Source organism: Anser anser, assembly GCF_964211835.1.
Source record: "Anser anser genome assembly, chromosome: 20".
NCBI classification, from domain to species: Eukaryota; Metazoa; Chordata; class Aves; order Anseriformes; family Anatidae; genus Anser; species Anser anser.
Window position 1 is genome coordinate 7411983 of NC_139741.1, and position 22708 is coordinate 7434690.

The 22708-nt window shown below is 40.1% G+C and overlaps 1 protein-coding gene across 13 annotated transcripts in view; it reads right to left on the bottom strand.

The window, feature by feature from the left end:
* Positions 1-22708, bottom strand: part of CUX1 (cut like homeobox 1) — a 268600-nt gene that overhangs the window by 84013 nt on the left and 161879 nt on the right. For all 13 annotated transcript variants that reach the window (XM_083806167.1, XM_083806176.1, XM_083806175.1 and 10 more), the window contains 2 exons: positions 12808-12856; positions 1745-1849 (listed from right to left, as the gene is read on the bottom strand). In XM_083806167.1, coding sequence (XP_083662293.1) covers positions 1745-1849; positions 12808-12856 — 154 coding nt within the window. The remainder of the gene's footprint in view (positions 1-1744; positions 1850-12807; positions 12857-22708) is intronic.

The following is a 22708-nucleotide window of genomic DNA, read 5'->3' on the forward strand; positions in this document are numbered from 1 at the left end:
GTATAATCATCTGCTGCTTGTGCCTATTGAGACTAGAACGTAGAGTCTGCAATAAGATAGATAATGATCATTTTCATCCTGCAGTAGTTGTCATATTAAATATAAATGAAGTGCAGAAGTACTATTAAATACAAGAAAGACCTAATGTTAAAATAATGATAAGACTAGGACACAAGATAGGAAGAGGCAGGTAATTCAGAGTTACAAATGATATTCAGGCTTCTTATTTTTTGCTCTGCAGCCTGCTTTTCTATCTTTTGACTTCCTTAAGGAAATACTGGGTCATATTAATAGGTGACCAAACATACCTGGAGGACTTACAGTTTGTTACTCATTCTCTCCAAACATATTTTAAAGGCAACCACATGTTTTTCTGATACCAGTGTCAAGCATATATATGGCTCACAAGAAAAAGCCAACATAAGGAGCATGATTTGTTTGTTAAATTTGTTGCTTAGAAGTAGACCAAACTTAATTTAATCACATCCTTACATCTAAATCCAATTTCTCCTTTGGCAAACAAAAATCAGAATACCTGTTCACCTGTGATACCTGTTCACCCAGGATCAGTTGGAGTCACAGAACTGCGGAACAGCTTGGGTTGGGGGTGCCCTTAAAGCCCACCCAGTGCCACCCCCTGCCATGGGCACGACCCCTGCTGCCAGCCCAGGCTGTCCAGGGCCCCACCTGGCCCGGCCTCGGGCACCTCCAGGCCCAGGGCACCTGCAGCCCCTCAGGGCAGCCCGCTCCGGCCTCCTCACCCACAGGTGATGGATCGCCTCCTCACGCCCCGCCTGGATCTCCCCTCTTTTAGTTTAAAACTGTTTAAAACCGTTTTAGTTTTAAATTTTAAGTACTGAAAGGCCGCAGTGAGGTCTCCCTGCAGCCTCCTCTTCTCCAGGCTGAACATCCACATTTCTCTCAACCTCCCTTCACAGGAGAGGTGCTCCAGCCCTTTGACCATCCTCATGGCCTCCTTTGGGCCCGCTCTAGCAGCCTCACATCCTTCTTGTGCTGGGGGCCCCACACCTGGACGCAGCACTCCCTGTGGGCCCTCAGGAGGGCAGAGCAGAGGGGGACCATCCCGTCCCTCCCCTGCTGGTCCTGTAACAGCACTCCGTGCCCACCAGGTCAGCCCAGCCTTCAGAAGTAAAGGATATATTCTCAATTTCCTAGCTTGTTTTATTGGATTTCTGTGTGTGTTTTTCAGTTTAGGTATATTCAGTAAAAAACCGAGTGATACTGACTTTCATTTCCAGTTTCTCTGGCAGCCTATAATGCTAAGAATAAGAAAACACAGACATGGGCAACCAGACCCACTAATGCCGTTTCGAAAAAACTGGTTAAAGCCCCTTGGCCTAAAGCTCTGTGCTCAAGGCACGCATGTGTTAATGGCCCATCAGGACACTCTTTGTTGTACAGCATTGCTGCTTCATTCTTCCTCTGCTGAAGCTCCTATAAACATGAAATAATTTCTACGAGTTGTGCTATCTGTCTGGTCTGGCAGCAGCAGATCATCGTACTGGTCACCATGGAGCAGAACGATTTCTGTCCTTTTCATGGTCTTTTGCAGCTACCAACCCCCTTAGAAGTCTAACAAAACTGCAATCCCAAAGGAACACAATTCCATTTCAGTTAAAATATTATTCCAAACAGATATTTTTATAGCTGAGAGCATAAATTGAAAGAGCTGTACTGCAGGAATGTCAGAAACCTGTAAGAGTCAGTAAATATTTTCTCTCACCACATCAGGTGCCTTCTGGATCTGCGTAGCGAGTTGGAGAGATTTGTTAGCTGACGAGAGCTGCTCCCTTAAGGTCTCTGCCTCTCTCTGAGCCACCTCTGCCCTCTGAAGGAAATGAAAAGGGGTGAAAAGAGAAAGTACATTCAGTTTAACAACTGACAATTATTACAAGAACATTCATCAATTCATGCCTGACTGAATATAATTGATTTTCCTAAACACTCAACCTAATAAATGTTAGAAAAAAACATAGAATGTGATGGATTTTTATTTTAAACAGTACAAGGAAGAAATAATTGAGCGATTATGACAGTAATTTAACGCTAGGAGCAAGGAATCCCCTGCTGATACTAATGCTGCGGCCCACTGAATTTCCCAGACTGAATAAATACAAGTGGAAATGGAGTCTTTTTATTCAATTTCTTTCTATTCTCATAGACCAAGCAGATTTTATTGCAAGGTTCCTCATGGGAATAATTCTCATGGGTAAATGCTGAATTAAAAGATATTCTGACCATTCTCTCTAACACACATACAATGTTGTGGGCTGTCTTTCTTCAGTAATTATTTCCCAAAACATGAATTGTTAGATTCTGTTCTTTCAGCAGGTCTATTTATTCAACAATATTTAACCCTAAACTGACAATTTTGCACAGATCAGTTACGAATTGCTGCGGATTTACACGGTATCTAATAAGCCTGTGACTTGGCTACCAGATGAAATTGCCATACAAATATTGAGTAATAACTGAAAGGAGAAATGCAGAATTATGAGGAAAGATTATCTGTACAAGAGTTTGGGTAGAGACAGATGGATCAGTAACTTCAGGCAATAAATAGCAAAGTCTTTTCCATAACTGCATATTAGCTTCTGTTAAGACAAGTGGAACAACACCTGGTTGTTTTTACAGTATATATTCCTTCTGGCCAGTCTCTTCACTCTTTTTTCAAAACACTCTGCTTACCTCCTTGAGTAATCATTGCTTTCCACCTGGGCTGCATGCAAATCACACCACACATTCACCAGAAAACAGCTAAAATCCCACAGTTATCTCCACTTCCAAGACATATCATCAACCTTCCAAACCCACTAATCGCCCCCAATCAAGGCCAGAACTTCTCTTTGCTAGCTTTTGCCCTTTACACTGATGGGTCCTGTCCCTTCCTTAATTGAAAAAAAAAAAAAATCACACTTCTATTTTTAAACCACCAAAACTGTCGTATTTCTGTGTGCTGGACTCCTCTCTTTTTCAGCTAATCCTTTTGAAAACCAAAGTCATTTAAACATAGTGAGTATAAAAACCTGCATACCCTTCTGTACGTGCATGGTCTTTGACTTACTAGTCAAAGCAGAGCCTCTGCCTGCATGTTTAATCAATCAGTAAACTAACAGCAATCAAAGACTAAGTACATCATCTGCGCTATTTGCTCACAACATTATATTAAATGATTTTGCATAGGTTCTACAGCTGTAATTAAAATGTGATTGTAAAAAGTAACAGTAACATGGCTCTAATAATCAGAGCACGGGATGCAACCTATTGTGGGCATGAATAAAATGGTAGCAGCATTAACAAGAAAGACAGAAAAAGAGAAAGTTTATGCTGTTTATGCAACTGCATAAGATTAGGATAAAAACTGAGCTAACAATATGGATTGAAATAATTTATTTTCTTGCATTTCGTTAGATATGGACACGAATATATTGATCGAATAACGGCTAAGCAACTACAGCAAAGCAGGACAAGTTACTGCACCGTGGTACTGGCTCTTGCATCTACTGTTGTATAAGTAATGGGTTTTGCAGCCTTAAGCAATTCTGCTGATGGCTTCTATTCACAGCAGCATTGTTTTGAGAATCTATTCAGCTTGCATGCAAGCAAACCACAGAGGATATTTCTAATAGATGTTACATCTGCATATACAGTAAGCTGTCAGCTGCCCTTTCTGCAAAGCCTCCCCAGCCAATTCAGAACACCTGTTGTAATCCTGCGAATAATATTAGACAAGATTTCATACTACATATTGTTAAAAATGCATCAACGGAAACTTTGGGCAATTCTGTTTGGGAAATACTGGTCCATTTTTCTGTGTTTTTTTCACCCCCAGAACTTAAGCTCTTTAGAGTCAGAATTATAGATGTGTTCAGCATCTGGAAAGCACTTTTGGGTGCTATTGCAATATAAATTATAAATTACACACAAAAACCTATTAAAAGAATGGTATGGTTTCAAAATAGAGCACTTAGAAGTTTTGAAAAGCCCAGCTCGAGACTGCCTGCATATTCAGCCTCCCCTGTGCTCACAGCTTTGCGAGGCATCGGTAACTCCCCACTACGATGCTATTTCTATTTTCCAACGAGACCTCCTACCTCATACAACTCTCGGGATGTATATTGCTCAGCGAATGAATATTTTGTTTTGTTCTCATTCAGCGTGTGACCTCTGTGGCTTATTTACTGAAAACTAATCCTACCCTCCTCTGCAGACAGAATTAATCGCTTCCTCCTGGGCTTTACCCTGCTTTTCCCCACTACAGGACCTAAGCGCTTCAGAAACATTAATGAATGTGCTGTCACAAAGCCCCATTTTGAGCTACATGGGTTCCCCAGACCCCAGTGTACTTCCAGCCAGGTGCTCGGCGTGGCGGTGCCGACGTTGGCTCCTCCAGACCTTGCTGCACGGCTCCTGAGTTTTGCCCCATTTCTCACCCCCTGAGTATTGCTGCTGCCCACCAGGCAGGAGGACACGCACCCTGTGTTCTGCAATCCTCATCCTGCTTCTTTGACTCCCACCCCTCTCTGCTTGTCATTTTGTCCCCTTCTAAAGTCTTTCTGGCATTTTCCCCTTCTAAAATCAAGTGGTATTTTGGTCTCCTGAGAACTTAATGGTGCCTTTAGCTGCAAGCTGGCCAAAGCAAGCTTGTGCCTTGAGCGACCCAACAAACAGACACAAACTTCCAAAATTTGTCTTACCCTGATGCTCTCCTCCTTCCTCTTTCCCTCGCTGGTTCTTCTCCAACTTTCCTCGAAGCAGCCCTGTCCTGGTCCTTCTCCTTCCTCCCTGCGCCTTCTCACTCCAACCTCCCCAGCACAGCCTCTTTCTTCTCTACCTCCTGGTCCTTGTGGTCCTCCCGCTCTCACCCCAACATTGCTCCTGTCCCCCTTCCCGGCCAGTGCCCCACGTCAAAATGGCATCGGCTCATTACACCGAAAAGAAATGAAACCTGGCTGGTTAATGTTCACCCGGCTGGCGCACTTATAGGCAGCAGTGTGCTCGGGACAGACACGGACATCAAAGCCCACAAATTCAAACCAGATTCCGTTGAGTTTGTGTGAACTCTGTTTTTTTCAGACATTTAAAGACTGGCCAAAATTGGGGCTTTTTTTTCTTTTCCTTGCTACTTGAAGCAACAGAAGATACAACCCTGAGAAAAAGGCAAACCCTCCCTCATCAAGTGCCAAGCCCCTTCTCTTAAATTTGGGCACAGCAGGCTCCTCACCAAAACAGCAAGAACGACTCCTAACATGTGGGAAAAACTAGATTTTTTTTTCCTAATCTTGTCCTTAGAAATGGTTGAACAATTTTTCCTGAATAAAAAAAAAGAGTATGCAGCCAGAGACAGACGCCCAGTATGGAAAATGGCTAAAACCTAGCAATCTTGCACAACTCAGAGCCACTGGAAAGTTCACACAACCTTCTCTTTGTGTGAAACATCCTATTTTAGCTGAGAAATATGTATTCCATAGTACAGTTGTGTTTCATCATCCAGTGCAAAAACACTCTCTTTCTTACTTCAGAATCTATGATAAGCCTAGACGAACCTTGAAGTCTACGACTGCCACAGTCCTGGCCTTGATAAAGACCACTCAAATTCAACACTATCTAGAAAATGCCATTTTTCTGGATACCTCAGTCAAGCAATTCCTCCTGATTTCTATACTGCTCATTTTCAAGCCTAGAGTTCCCTCCCTGGTAACAAAATATTTCAAAATACATTCATTCTCCTTAATATAGTATGTAAATATTACACTCTTCCCAGTGAAGCCAGTAGGTCATGATCATAACGTTGCCGTGTGCTTTCCAATTAAAAAAAAATAAAAAGCCTTACACAATATATTCTGTTTAAATTATTCTCATTGTTTCTTGACAAGATAATGAATAGCGTGAACTGAGTGCTCTTCTACTCACAGTAAAATGTTAATTTGATCAAAGACCAGTGGTGTGAATAGGAAAATGAGATACTTACAAGCAAAAAGTATAATCTTTCCCTTAAAAATTCCATGAGGCAAACTATGCTTTCTTATTACATGCTAAATCCAGGGCTGTACGTGGCACAATCTTCCTATGGGCTAGGGGTGTATATTATCACAAGTAAATCTGTTGAAATCAATGAGCCCAGTTATGGCAGTAATCATCATGCTCAGTTTTAAGTGCTTGAAGTTCATGCCGTCTTACTTGCAAGCCACCACAAAAGCCATGTTTCTTGGAGTACAAGATCATTTAAGGCACACTGTTTCAATGTGCTTTAAACTTTTTCTCACTTTTGAGATACACAAATTTATTTCAAAACCTTTAAACCTCCCCAGCTTTCACAAAACAACAGGAAGGTTATCAGAAAATCTGTGACATGAAAGACTCTCCAGGGCTCTGGCACCTATTTTTTTTCAGCAATGGAGAATTAAATAAGAAAAAAAAAAAGACAAAACAACAACCAACAAACAGAAGAGGTTGGGTTGTCTTCATTCTTGTCTCCAGGCTATTCTGCTTTTCTTTCCACACTGAAAGGCTGCCAGATAAATGTATTCCCAACTGAAAGCCAAGCATTTACAGGAAACTCCCGTGTTTGTATGAAAATAATATTAACCATATTTTGCCTTTATACAGTCCTTTTCCATGCAAGGATCTCCACGCACTTTATAAAGTAAATGTTATTATTCCCATTTTACAGACAGTGAAATTAAATCACAGAATTAAGTGAATGACCTCATCTGCTATAAAATGGCATAGCTTCACCAAATTCAGGAGAGCTGTGGCATACCACGTCAGCAGAAGCTCTAGCTCATTGCAAAGGCAGTCACAAATAAAAAGCAAATACTCTGGCACTATCTGTGTTCGCCTTGGTGCAGATGAAGGAATCGTGTCAAGATGAATATCCATCTTCATGGGAACACAAAAAGGACTGCCTTGTCACCGGTTTTGCTACCACTGGTGGTTCAGAGCATCACTCCCCTGTGCAGTACTTCCACCACCTATATTCTGCTGCATTTGTGTTGCTAAGTGAAAGAGGAGAATTTATTCCATCTGCTGCTTGAAAACATACATATTTTATAGCAATCTCACTTAGTGGGAATATCTTTACAAACCATTTTCCAATGTGGTTTGTTAGAGATAGGAAGGCACCGTAACCAATGAAAAAGAGAAAAAAAAAACCACCTTGAGAACAGGATTCTTGCAAAGCTGACCTAGTAAGACTGTTTCTACTTTTACAACAATTTTGCTTCTTCTTCTACAGCTGTTTAACTTATTGTAATGATAGTTTCATTACTTATTGTAATGATAGTTTGATTAAAAAAATGTTAAAAATCATTAGTTTTTCTTCTATAGAACTGAAAATCTATTTCTTTGGAATACATGCTACTGATTCAGTCCAGATTCTCTAAAAAATGGTTATGTATTTTAGAAAGAGCAGTTGGTCTTGTTTTATTGATAACAGAAGTTCCTGTATTTTGCTTTTTTTCCCTCCAAAAAATAAGCAGAAGAAATCTGGGAACACGATCAGCACTGTGAATATGGAAAGAAAAATCAATGGAAACATTTTGCTTTTCCAAAGGGATAACATGGCACAAACACAGAAGAAAAAAAAAGAACACCATTAATTATTTTTCTATAACTTCCACAATGCAGTGTACAGAAAAAATAACTCATGTTCTTTTTCTGTTATTACTCTCAAAATCTAAGAATACCTGTATCTGAGACATTTTTGCAAGTCGATTTTCTCCTAAGGATTAAAAAATACATAGTCCAAAGTCTCTTTTTTTCTAAATAATGTGAACTGAGTGTACAAAGTCAGCAGATGTGGATACATCAATGACATGAAACTACAAACTTAGGCTCAATACTAAAACATTAAAATGAGACTCATCTTTTTCTTAAATGAAACACTCCCAAGTATTTCTGTTTTCACACCACGGAAATGATTGTTTTTAACAGAAACCTCAGTGACTGTTTGTAGCAGAAATTTCAGTGTTTCTCATGTGCAACTGGGTGACTCCAAGTTGCTAGATAAAATACAGAAACAGGATAATTCATTTGAATAAATTTGTCATCCCAAATATTAAAACTTACTGCCATAAACACTTATGAGCAAGGTATAAACTTGAAAAGGTACAGAAAAGAGCTAATCATAAATATTTATACAAAATATACATTCACACAACTGTAACTGTTGTACATGCAGGAAAGTACACTGGAGCTTCATTAACTTCACTGATTGAAAATGGTAATATTCTGGGAATCAAACAATAAAAAATTCAGCGATGTTATATCCCAAACTATGATAAATCATTTATTTTGACAAGTAAGGGTAGTTTAGTTTTAATTATTTATTATTATACTTCGTAGCATATCAGAAAATATGCAGTGATTTATTGTGCAAAATGAAATCTTAATAAAATGAGTCCCTTCCCCAAACTAGAGGATTATTAAATCTTCATGGAAACGTGAGGGTGAGCTCTCAGGGTTATTTTCGCTATTGAGCTGGCTGGTTAGTAAAGTGAAAATGAGCAACGCCTATTGCATGTAGTTATATTTTGACTTCGGTTCTTCACAGACCCAAGTCATACAACCTCGGGGACTGACAGAGAAACAGAGAGATCCTGCAGAGCCAGCTGCTGCTGCCCTCAGCCCTCCTGCCCTTGTGCAGACGATGCAGTAGCATCTCACTGCTCGAGCAAGAGGGGGCTGCTGGGTGCACACCTTCAGACCTTACAGCCCTGCTAAAGCTACTCATTATGGAGCTACTTAATTGCTCCTCTTGACGGAGACACATGAGAAGAAGCCACTTTTATGCACCAGTCTTGTCCTTTTTGTATTGATTTATACCTCTCCAGACTTCAAAGCAGACCACCGCTGACACGCGCATCCTTGCCAGGACCTGCCTCACCCTAACAGTTGGTGCAAATTGCTGTACTTGAGTTCCTCTCTTTGAGCTCTGCCAGCCTGAGCAAGACTATCCCTGCTGCAGAACACCACTCGAGCTCTTAGATTACCCGTACCGAGTGTCTGGATTAGCAGCTGATGAAGGTCTGTCATCTGAACAGCCGTGCTGCCACTGCATCGCTACCTCCAGCACCAGGGCACCCGCCTCCAGACTCCTCTGCCCAGCAGGCAGCTCGCTCTGCTCAAGCCAGGGATTTATTTCTCTTTGGTTAGGGGTACAGTCTGGGGCAAAATTCAACTTATACTCCAAATTTCAATGAAGAGGAATATAATTTTTTGGTCACTACCCGTTTTTGTTTCTAAGCAGCAAATTGCAAAGCTTCCTGGTATTCAAAGGTAATTATTTCTAGGAGCTAGTAATTTCTTCTGGGGGTGACGGTGTTGTGATAGCACCCAAACAAGCCCAGAAAGCTCCTGCATGAAACAATTTGAGGATCTAAATGAAGAAAAAACAGTGGGAGAAGAGAGGTGATGGAGTCCGAAGACTCCAAGGACGGTCCATGCAGCTGCTGTGCTTTACCCAACAGGACGTGAGGGTAAGAATCACATTAACTCAGTCCCCACAGCTTCCATCAGCCTGAATATGGAAACCTGGATGAGTATGAGTACATCCACCCACTCATCTCTGTACAACTGGAGAGGGAAGCAGCATTTCCCACCCCTCTTTAAGTCAGGAGGGTGGCCTCGTGTAAAGCAAAGGAAGTTCATGAACATCAACCCTGGATTTAAAAGGGGCAATAAAGGAAAAGGGGATTTTCACGAAGTATCTGATATTTAAGAAGTTAGAGAAAACATATTCCATGTTTTCAGCAGAAACATATTGCAGTTCTGTAAACTCCTACTGTGAATCCCAGTCCAGTTTGGGTCAGTCTTAATTCCAGAACAGCAAAGTATCACATCAAAATCAGCAAGGCAGTCTATTTAGCCTCAGAGTAGGAGTCATGCTGAGCATTACTCTTTAAAGGTAGCCTTAATAATGGGGAATAAGTACTTACTGAAATGGTAAAAGGAAATGTTAATTTAACTATTAAATGCATAATTATGTTAAGTACTTGTTTCTGCAATTGTAACACTTCAGTCTGACGCAAACTCACTTTTTGGCCTGTGCACTTGATTTAATTTCTTTCATTTTTTTTTTCCAACTGTAAAGTGAGGCTGCTGCAAAGATTACTTAGCTATAATTTACAGAAGTGTTGTATAAAGGTAAAGCATTGCACAAATAAGGACTATCAGGATGGTCTGGCAACCAGCTGTGCTACTCCAGCGGCTGCTCCCCACCAGCGAATTCGCCCTTCCTTCCCTGCTCCTACACACTCCTCGTGTTCCTCCCCTTGCTGCTGCTGCTTGTCCCAGGTTTTGGTGAGTTGCATCAACTTCCCAATCCCACAGAAAAAGAACCTGCCCCTCTCACCCCAAATTCGTGCTCTTTTGCAGTCAGTGAGCTCAATGGACTCAGTGAAAGGTCCCCAGTTGCAAAAGGTGATGCTAGGGAGGGGACGGGTAAATGGCAGCTCCGACTGGGAAGGACAGGAGAGGAAAATGGGGAAAGAGGAGAAAGAATCACCTCTACTGGCATTACAGCAGTTTGGATGAATTGCACACTGATGTTTATGTACAAATCCAGGATTTACCAAATTACAACAGAAATAAGGATTATGCACATAAGCAGTTAGTTACAAATTTTGACTCGCTAAAAAAAAATCCCAATAAAGTTAAAAAAAAAAAACACACAAAAAAACAATCATTACAGGTTTGTTCCAGTAAGATAGCAAAATATCTTCAGCATTTCTATGTAAATGGTTATCTTCCATTTTAGTATGGCAACAAGGAAATAAGAAATACCTGTTCTTTAATTACAACAATCTTTCTGTTCAGAGAAAAGAAAAAAACTACTAGGTAAATCATTGCTACAACTTTGAAAAATGTGCTGCCTTTGCAGAAATTACAAAATAATTCTACCAAAACATCTTTTAACACCTACATCATTTCTAAGAAGTCTACGGATTTTCAAATAATTACTAGCACTTTCATAAATATTTAATGCTGTCTACAAAAGATCTTTGACAGAACTAAAAACCCACTGTACAAAACTCAATTTTCCTTTACTGACTGTATAATCAACCCAACAACTTACAAATCTGCCTTCTGCCTCATTCATATTTTTCCAATTTATACAGAACTAATGTAAAGGATAATATACTTGCTGTGATTATCCAATCACACATAACAAGATATTATGCAGGCCAGGGTTTGGAATAAAAGGACTGAGGCTAAGATTCATGACTGGTTAACTTATCTAAAGAGACAATCCTCCACTTAACCCCAACCCATGACTGTACATCCCTCCCTCTGTGCAACTGGAAGCAAGCTGCTCTTGGGTAAGCTTAAATTGGATTATAAAACCATAACCTGAGCGACTTATGATCTGCAATCTCTGACCTTACCTGACAGATGGATTAATGAAGCTCTCTGACTAAGAAACGCCTGGTTGAGGTTTCTCTCTATGAAACCATCACCTGTTTCATGTACCACCTGGGAATCTGCACGTCCATGCGCATTCTCCTCATCACCTTGTACAGTTACTCAGTGTATAGAATGGACCAAAAGGGCACTTTGCTCGTGTGTTGGTAATTTATTTTTTTTCCAATTTTTATTTTAAAATAGTTCTATACAATTGTGCCACTTTCTCAGGAGTGTGTGCACTGCTAGGGAATGCAGCAGACATTTCACAGTCCAACAAATTAGCACTGCAGGAACAAATTGGAGTTTCTTTATTCTGCATGGCACAGTCTGATCTGACCCTTGCTAAAAATTAACATGCCAATAAAACATGTCAGAAAAGAAAGGAAAATGCGAAGTCCAGAGAAGCCTCCAGAAGCTGTAGCAGTGGCAGGAGTCAGGCCTCCCTAGCTCAGGGCTGCCCTGACACTGCTGATGCTCCTCTAGCAAAGGGAAGGTGAGGAGAAGATAAGCAGCAGGACGAACCAAAAATAATGGTTGCCTCTAATAACCCAAGTGTTGCTACCCTCTCTGCTCAGCCAGTGATCAACCTTCCCTCACACCAGTGCAATTTCAGTTTCCTTGCATCAATAATCACAGCCTCATCACACCTATTATCCTGGTTCTTGATAGAAAGGACACATCAGAGATGGGAGGTGCACGGAAGGAGCTCAGGCAAGGAGAAAAGATTACAGTAGCAAGAGTCTGGCTCAAAAAAAAAAAAAAAAATCCCACTAATACCATTAGGGGATCTTGGTTTTCGAAGGATGTTTTTTCAGTATTTCTGAAACAAATCCTTGTAAAATGCATCTTGAATGTAATACATACAACAAACACTTTTAGGCCTGAAAGTTACTTTTAATCCCTTCTGTAAAGCTTCCAATGTGATGATCTGCTGGTGACCAGCAGCTGAACATAAGCTGACCTGGATAAAATGACATATTTGAAAATTCACAGTTCTTGTGGAAGCCACTTCACACTCTTCAAAATATGTAAAAATTGTGTACAAATCATTGAGATGTGGTTTAGGTAAACCAGTTAGCTGCTACATCTCGGTAGGGACAAGTGAAATGGTATTAGAAACTTAAAACCAAGAAAAACTATAGTGGCAAACAAATTTAAATTATTAGAAGGTAAATATATGGCAAACACTAATCCTCTGTGCATGTAATACTTAAAGAGTATCCCCAAAGATCTGTATTTTTCTCTAAATTTGAGTATTTTCTTATTCTACAGTTACAACTGCTAAGTGCATATAAAAGAACTGTCATGAAATCCTAAAGAAGAGAGGAAAAAACAAAGTCATATTCAGAATTTTATGAGAAACTGATTTTTAAATCCTACCTGATTTGCTCTTTCAAGGTCTGTCATGATCATCTCGATTTCATCAGCCCTGGGAGAACAAGAGAGCAGAAGTGCTGTTATCACATGAAGAATGTTACATGAGTTCATGTCTGTACAATTGCAACATTCATACAAACAATACATTTATTTTTTTTAAAGGACACAGTGAAGACTGAGCAGCTAAGCTTTTGACTGGTGAAATCCTCTTGGGTTTCAGCTCTGGACTGGTTCGCAAGTCTCCAAATTTTTTGCCTGTTCGCTTTTACCAGTGAAGTGGCATGTCGATATTTGAGCATATTTATTAGATCTTACTCCCAAACCTTCTGCAGAAGGGCTGTGTCACCTTTCCTAGACATAAAAGTGCTTCAAAAGGATTATTACGGAGAAGTCCGAGGCTATAGCTCTTCAGTCAACTACCTGTGTATGTGCACAACATGTATTCTTCTGTTTCAGTGTGCCTAGAAGTTTGGCTCTAAATTCTGCTTAGAAGAAAAAATCATGAAGTCACAGAGACCTAGGATTTTAAATTATAGAGAAGAGAGATTTTTGACAGAAATTAATGAAACTAAATTTAGACTCAGGCTTTTAATGCACTTTACAAAGTTGAACAGGAAATCAAAGGGTTGAAAACTATACAGTTAAGAACAAAATAGATCAATCATATATGTGTGCTAGATGCCAACTACCAGTTCCAACCCTTTACAAATTTCAGCATTTCTAAGACTTTGCTCACACAAATGGATCTGATGGTTAAGCAATCATTTGTATCATCACACTGAATCATGGGCAAATATTTCAGTGATACTCCCACCTGCGAAAGGTACTGGCCAAAGGGCCTACATAGCTTTAAGTATGTTCTGTATCAATATATTAAGACATATTACTTCTCCCCAGACACTTGCCGGTCTTGTATCTCTGGACCATATGGATGCAATAAACACGATCCTCATCTCCTATGAACAGCAGCTTTAACCAGTAAGTCCTTTTGCAATCTGCCAACACCATCATGTCTGTTTTTTTGTTTTTAATCTGCAGCAGATCATTGTCAGTAAAAGCTGTGAAATACTGGAATTCCCTTCCCCTGCCAATGCAGAAAAGTCAGGTTTTGTTTTTTTGGCTGATCCCAAAGAAAATCCATTTTTCTATGCAGGTGTTTGCTGGGAAAGATGGTTAATTGAAGTACACAGGAGTACTGGCACACTTGACACTGGATCATTACGCTGAACATTGACTTACTCTTCAACAGCTTTTTAGGTTTCTGCATGCACACTTAAGGAAATGCAGTAAAAGATCACAATAACTAAATGTGTATGTATATAAATAAATGGAAAATGATTTATTAATTATAGCCTTTAATTTTGAGGCAACATGAATTGCCCTTTGAAAAATCTTTTGGACAATAATGAAAAACAGATTAACGTGTATTTCCTCATGCAGGAGAAGCTAGTATGTTGTTACACTGGAAAGAGATCATGCACAAGATGTTTTGAATTAATAATAAATAATAGACATTAGTTACTGAATTGAACAATCACTCTCTGGACAAGTAAGGACTTAAAGTGTGCAGGGACTAACAAGAAGACCAACCCAGACAGGTTCAGATAAGCCTACATGAGTATTTTTGATCTCTTTAGCCTTTTGTTTAGAATCCAGACCCAAAATGCTTGTCCATCCTGTAAACCCCATAAGGAAATTACATCTCATGAACAAAATGTCCACAAGAACATGCAGATGACCCCAGTATGCATCTGTAACAGAGATCAGAGGGAAGAGAGCATCCAAATGCACAAAAAAAAACCCACCACGTTTCCCAGCATTTTACAAATATTTTTAGCTGGGATAGTTTAAGGATCCTCTTTATATAAGCTTATGTATTCGGGCTGAATTTATGTGTGAATGCCTCAGGTTATATGGAGCCAGTAAACGATGTCTGGATTGTGTCACACGCCTCCCGGACCAGAGCTGGGAGCGTCCCACTCCAGTACGCCGGCTGCAGCTCGAGTGAACCCAGTTTCCGCTTGCTTCTTTGTAGGGTCTGAAGAGCAATAAAATCCCTGCCTTTCCCCCCAAAACAGGGGAACGCTGGTGTCAGGTAGCAGCCAAAGGTCTGAAAAACTACAGAGCCCAAGAAGAGCAAAGGACTCACAAATTCCTGGGCGAGGAAAAGAAAAGTGCTCTGCTTTTGTAGCAAATGGGCCATTTTTTAGTCCAGCCAAGGGAGAGTTTTGGCTGCAGAGAAAAGAAAAAGGCTCTGACGCAGAAAAGAGGTGTATGAGGGGGTCTGGACTCACCAGAGGACCCTTAGCCACCTGTAAAGGTCACAGAGGCAAGTGAAGGAAGCTGAGGGCAGGGAAACACAAGATTCTGCACGCATTACAGCAACATTTAAACCTTAAGAAATGTATGTCTAGGGCATACAGCTGCAAATGGAAATTATAAGCCCTTAGACTCCAAGGGAACGAGGAAAACTGAGTGCCAGCTCCTGGAGAACCAGAGCTGGCCTGGGAAGGCCCTGCCCGCATGAACTGCCATCGCTGCTGGCAGCCTGTGGGAGAAGCGTGCCAGGGGAGGATTTGGGCAGGCAGGAGGAGAAGCAGAGGGATGTCTGTGGTCAGAGGAACAAGGGAGAGGGAACGACGGGCAGCAGAGCAGCAGGGCCAGCCGAGGGGTGCGAGGCCGCAGGGAGGAGGCTGGCACACAGGCCGGAGCCTGAGGAGCAGGGTGAGGCCCCGGGACAGTCCTCTATTTACAACAGACACAAGTATTAATACTGGTATTTGTATGCCATTTCGGCTGGGGTCAGGATTTAAGAGCTCTATTACAGCACTGGTATACGCAGTCAATTACAAAAAAAAGCGACTGAGGATATAGCACGCCATAAAAATGACATTTCTGCCCTTCAGCGTCCGCAGATAATTCTGACTGAATCCGGTAGAGTGTCAAACTGTAGCCAAGGGCAAAATTGTCCCTTTGTCCTTGCACCCAGACAAACCAGCTGCCTGGTCCTGAGCTCCCTTTCACCCAGGCGTTTTTTCTATCCAGCTTTTCCCCACGCAATCTTTCTCCACACACCTAACGACAGGATATGACATCTCCAAAAAAATTCAAGCGGAACACCTCCAGCCTAGCAGTCTGCACACCAACCAAGGTTAATGCTGCAACTATAAACGTTATCTTTAAGTGAAGCAATGAATTAAATTACTCTGTATTCTTTCCGAGCACAAGTGTCAACAGCATTCAGAAGAATCTTCAAAAGGAATTCAGTCTTTTCATTTTAAAAGCTCAACTCCCACATCGGTAGCTGGCACTCAGCAGTCTAAAATCACTTATTTGAGAAAGTCTCTAATAGCTACATTCGCTGTTTGCTGAGCAGAAGTATTTATTATAAAATAAATTATAGTTCTTACACCTTTTATGCACTCGCAGAAACAACTTGCATTGATTTATTGTTTACAAAGCACTGTGTCGAACTCAAACCTGCAAGGCATGAGGAAATCCCACTCCGGATCAGTGGATTAGGCCCACACAGGCCATTTTTGATGTATCCACCATCCATAACATTTCCTCATTTTCAGACCTTCTGATTTCAGTATTTCTCTTTATTTCAATGGAACTATTTGACAGGTAAAGCACCGTCCAGCTCAAGGCTAATGGCATCATGTCCTACAGGTTTTCATTAAAAATCTGATGGGAACCTTACAGAAAACAACGGCCAAGTTTAGCAAATGTGGTTATATCAATCTTAAATTTCTGACCAAAGTCATTGCAGGTGAATTACACTCACCTACAAGAGTCACAGATCTGATGATTTTACTTTTAACCTTCTCAATTCCTGAAGCAAAGATGACTTGGCCTCTTGTTGAGTGCCTAGATACCCCCCATCAACCCAAGAGCTGAAGGCAAGGGAAAAAAAAACAAACCACAAAGTTCCTTCTCTGCACGAATACAGAAAATGAGGGTAGTTAGAAGTGAGAGAATCTTTTACACTAGTATTTACGGTGTTTTAGAACAGATTTCCACATCACAATGGCCAAGATTAACACGAACAGTATTCAGCGTTTGTCAAGGGTGGTTCTTTCTTAACATTAAAATAGATAATGAGAAAGAGAATGGGTAAAAGCTGTTTTCAGGAATGGATATTACCTATCCTGTGTTTTCCCACTCCACAGATGGTATTATCGTTAGTCTGATCTAGGTCCTTATACTCACTTTGTTACAGCAAAAGTAATCATGTAAACAAGACGGTTTCAGTCGGTATTAAAGATAGTTTGTTCTAAGTTTCAACACTTTCAAGCTAAGGAACTTAACAAATCAACGTAGCAAATCAAATTTTAAGTTCAAGCATTTGAAGCTATAAAATAAGTGGGAACAAATAAAAGGAATTTGAACTGTTAAAACAGCATGACCACAAAATATTCTATTTCTTTTGTAACTGTATCTGAAGTAAAAAAAAACAACCTTGTTAAAAGGTATACATTTTACAAGGTGTAAGTTTTTGCCATTTATGAAGGAGCCCTCAAAACTAACCTGCCATCTACAAAACAAACAAACAAACAAAAAACACTCCACAACTTAAGTAGTTCAAAAAAAAAAAAAAAACCAACAACAAAACACACAACAACAAACACTTATTCAATTCAATTGCTTATGGGAAGTCAAAAACACAGAAAGGTTCAATTTTCTTTTTAAGATCAAGTTAACCGATTAGGTTTGAACAGCACAACAAGCAAGCAAATTCAAGTATTGGTAAAATGGAAGCAGCTCAATCTCATCTTCTAAATAAATCGGATGAAAACCCTAAACACCATGAAGCTATTCACTTGCAAGCAAGAAGAATGTGGACTTTATAATTAAAATCCAGTTGATCTGACTCCTTCATTTAGATACTAGCTTAAAGAGGCAGAAACAATTCCTTTTTTATCAACATGACAAGTGAGTGGTTTGCCAAATCTTGTGGCTACAGCCCCCTAAACATTTGAACTTACTGAACCTTGAAGGGAACTGCTGTTGGATTCTTAATACATGGAAGAACTGAAAAACACAGATGACACTTTTGAAATTGCAGTCAACGGCACGGCCAAGAAACTTCACTAGCAGGGCAGATTAATGTTTTGGTTTGGCAAAAAACAAACAGCATTTTTTCCCACACATTTGTTTTCTTTAAAAACATGTATAAGCTTATTGGTCAGAGCAAACGGTATATGGAGCCAGTGGGGCTTGTTAAAATGTTCTAATTACTAAAACATTTATGCAGTCAATTTCAAACTAAAAGCATACGTTATCAACTAATGTGCATTTATGTTTAACAAAAAAAAAAAAGGAGGGATGGGGGGAAGAAAAATCCTACTACTAACGTGCATTGGTAGTCAGCACAAAGCAGAATTTGGCAGAATTAAGTAAACATCTTACCCTCTTAAAATTAGAGGCAGTGTAATCTAGCACTGCTAGCACAAGGCAAACTGGGAAGTTATTTGGGACATATGGGAGGGAAGAAGAGAAGGAAGGGCCAGAACACTCAAAAAACTGCAGTGTATTGGACTTTTAAAATTATTATTTTTTAGAGTTTCAGTAAAATTTTTATCAGGAAAAGTTTCTGGGTCTAGGAGGTAATTTCGGATCACTAAACAACATCAGAATTGCCTGAAGTCCAATGATAAGAGCATTCACTCCGGGCACATGAGCATTTCCAGCATTTGAATATTAAATTTTATTTTTTCTCTAAGCAAAAAATGGTAACGAATTTCCTACCCAAGTTCAAGACTCTGCTGGTAGGTTCCCTTATTTAATTGCTGCACGTCAGTGACCATGCAAAGGTGCACGTAGTGCTGGCTCGCTTCATTTCTAGGAGCACCTTATGAGGAACTTAACACACGTAAGATCTTAAGAAGATTTTGACAGGATGTAATAGAAAATCACAACCAATTCCATTCATCTTGCATCTTAGGAACACTGCTGTACACATAGTTTAGGCCTTTTTAGAATTCATAATGTTTCTAATCCAACAAACAACCATATTAGATAAATCCACATTTTTCGCTAACAGGGCCTCTAAAAGTCATAGACACAAAGGTTGTACAAAGAAAGAAAGAAAAAATTATTTCAGCATAACCTGTATAGCACATCAAAAGGCAAGAACTCACACACTTTTTAGCAGTAAGTTCTCAAATCTACTTTTCAAATTGCAAGAGCTATAGGTTAATATTTTCTTTCACAGCAACCCTCTAAGGATCTTCAGATCAGATAATCCTTTTTCCAATGTCATATAAATCCAGGCCTCTCGTAAAAGAATTTCTCTGTTCAGGGATTCATAAATCCACCAACTTTAGTAATGAATTGGGTGTTTCCTTTCCTAGGAACTCAATTGAAGAAAAAATCCTCTCTCTGCTAAGCAGTGAAACACTGAAGGCTTTAAATTGAGAGATCAAAGGAACGCTGGTTTCAGGTGCTCCAGCGATTACACAATACGTCATCTGGATTAATCTGGGGAATGGTTAAATGTCCAGCGTACACTGTCCAGACACCCCTATGCAGTTATCCTATACTAAATCAAATTCTTCCCCTAGCAAAAAGGAGAGAGACTCAATGCTAACTTTTTTTTTTTTAAATTTTGTGGAATTAATTTGTGTTTCCTCTCATTGTGAGCCTTGTATCGATGTAGTGCGCTGCATACAGATTTTCAAACTGAAAAATAAACTAAATCTCATGCAAGCATTTCTCATTAAGCACACCGGGTTAGTATCATAAGTAGCAGCATCAAGCAGTTGCACCAGCTGTAGGTATGATCTTCAAAGAAATGATGTCCTAGGTGCTTGAAAGATGTCAAGTGATCATCAAATATTGATTGAGGTTAAAGAAACTGCTTATAAAGCTCAAGATACGGAGCAAATCTTGGACAATACAAAAATCATCTTGATTGTTAGAAGGAAAAAAGCGCCTGTATAGAATAAAACCTCTGTTAGGCTGTAGAAGAGCTGCTTTCTAAGAAAACCCCTACATCACTTTGTTTTCTCTTCCATGGCTTAAGTCAGGATTTTCAAGGATAAGAAAATCATGTTTACAATTATAAAGTTTTATATACAATAGAAATCAGCTTTATTTCAGCGATACACTAGGGAGCGGAGTTTCTAAAGATCAGCAGTGTTTTATTAATCATTTTTACAGAGAAAAATTGCTATGAATGACACCAGTTATTAGCCCAATATCACACCAAAAAAAAAAAAAAAAAAGAATTATATATAAGAGAAAATATCAGCTCATGGAATCCCAGAGCTGAAGTCCCATAGTTTTACACACACATGCCCCTGGCACACTTCCCAAACCAGAGAAGAATGCTTAACGTAAGCAGCTGGAATAAAGAAGAGCGAAGGCGTCCTGGCTGCATTAAAAACTAGCCCGATCTATAAATAGATGGCACATTTTTTTTATTCAATGACAATACTATTTTCTTACGTACTGCATATTGATATATTTTGTACCACAGCCAACATGAATCCTGAACTCCCCAAACTGCTCATTGCTCCATTTAAACACCCCCCTATTCAACTATCATTTTGGTTTTCCCTCCACAGGAACAGGTCTTTTTGTGACCTGTGTCCAGCCATCACGTTGCCTGTTACAGAAAGGAGTATCAGACAGGAAAAGAAACGCAATCTCTCTCTTTTCTGCAAGTCTCATGATCAAACTTGTCTTATTTCACAATGTATTTTTGCTTTACCCCACAAAGCTTTATGAGCAATGTTAAAATCAGCTATTAGGAATGTCCAGATTTGGATCATTCTGGGTCCCCTCCCATTGCAGGCTGCTGGTGACAATGCTTTGGGTCACAGAGGAATTCAAAGAAGGTTGCTGAAGCACGAGATCATTTCTGCACCTGAAACCTGCAGAAACAAACGACCTCCTTGGACTGACCTATGCTCGGTGCCCACCAGCTTCTGGGGAAGCCGACAAGAAGTCTCGGACTTCACGTGGGAGGTGTGGGCTCATCCTCCTGCGTGCTCTAATACTGGCAGGCAAGGCGAGGCATCTCAGCAATTCAGTTCTGGTGCAATCATTTGGACCCGCCTTTAGAGGCTATGTAAAAAACAAGAACTTCTGGATATTTAATTTTTGATGTATTTATGCCTGAATCCCACCTGCATTAATACCCAGAGACACACACACTGTGATTGACACACTGCACCAATATCAGTAAAAACCCACTAAATTTGCAGGATGAATTCCTCAGGGTGAGGAACACGATCTCCAGGCTCAGAATATGCAGAATATTCATGCTCAGAAGAGCTGATTTAGACAAACAAACATTTCCACTCGCCCTCCTGGCCATTGCCAATCTGCACTGTGCTGTGCCCTGGGTAGCAGGAGGCACTGCCTGATCTGCTACTTACAGCTCTGAGGATTTTCTAACAATACAAGATGACAAAGATGCAACAAACTCTGTATTTCCTGGTGCCTCCTACTACAAATTGAAAGAGCTTGCTGCAATTCCCCTCTCCTGACTCCAGTTGATTCAATAACGTATCAGAATTTAAACACAGGCACCCTTCCCTCTCCCTCGCTCGCACACAAAGCATATCAAAAGCATGGAATTACTCCTGACTTGGCCTTGAGCAGCCAACATGATGTCAATTTTACATGTTTTATAAAGCAACAGCATGTAGAAAGCAACTCAAATGCAGGTCATATCAAGCATGTGACCCACAGAGCAATCAAAGACTGCCTGAAACTGTCATTCAAGGTTCAATCATCTTCTTGCAGGAAAAATGAAACATCTGTGGCCCAGAGAATTAAGTTATGTATTGCATAATTCATCTGGTGTCTGCCACAGCAGCCATTTTAATGCTCTAGTGATAAACATGTTTGATTATTTTTGTTTTGTTTCCTGTTGCCTCCATGGTATTTCTATTTATCTACCCATACTACAACACATAATGGAGATAACAAATATACAAAACAGTGTTACAGTCAGATGATAAGATGAGGGAAATCAGCAGTCTTATTAATCACATGAAGATTGCATAATTATTAAACCTTATGGTCCTTGCATTGTACTCATTTGGGCTCCTTTGGGTACACTCTGTAGTTAGATTTGATGATGAAATCATTGTTTCCCAAGGATTTAAACATGAACTTTAGACGTCCTTCTATTAAAAAGCTGCTGTCCTCATAAACAAAGCAAGTTTCTCCCTGTCTCCTAGCTTGTCCACCCTCTCATTTCTGTCTGATCCCAACAGAAGCAGAAGAGTGCTTCTCATGCCAGACAATGCAGAGGACCCCCTTTCTTGCCCACTTATTCCACTAATAGGTATGTTGCCTGCATGTGGAGAAACCCTGATCTAAACCATCCTTTGCAAACCATTTTGAGAAGTGATTGTTTTCTTAACGGTAACTCGATTCAATTTGCTCCTTAACTCAGAAACCTGAACACCTTCCCATCTGCCACGAACTTCACTGACTTCCAGAACATGTCCTGCTGGGTTGGTGGGAGCTTTAAAGCTCCAGGTCCACTCCCCACTCTCTGGCTGTCTATTTTGGCTGCCAGCAGTTAGCCACTTCTGCAGTCTATTCACAAAGCTCTCAATGTCAGTTAATTTGTTAAAGAATTAAACAGAGCAGCAATCATTTGTGCAAAATTTTACAAGACTTGGTCAATGCTAGCTTGATCCAAAAAGGTGCTCTGCACTGGGCTGATGGAAGAAAAGCAACAGCCTCTGAAGGAGTGTCATGTGTATTCTTAGGTATTTTTTCATGATTTGGAGTTTACAATGAGCAAAATCCTCAATATAAAGTAACAAGTCAGCACTATTACAAAACCTGATTTGGTGGGACCAGAGTTTTATTTGACACCCTGAAATCTTGCATGCTGTTTCCTGCGATGCTCTACACAGAGCTGAGTCAGTGGCTA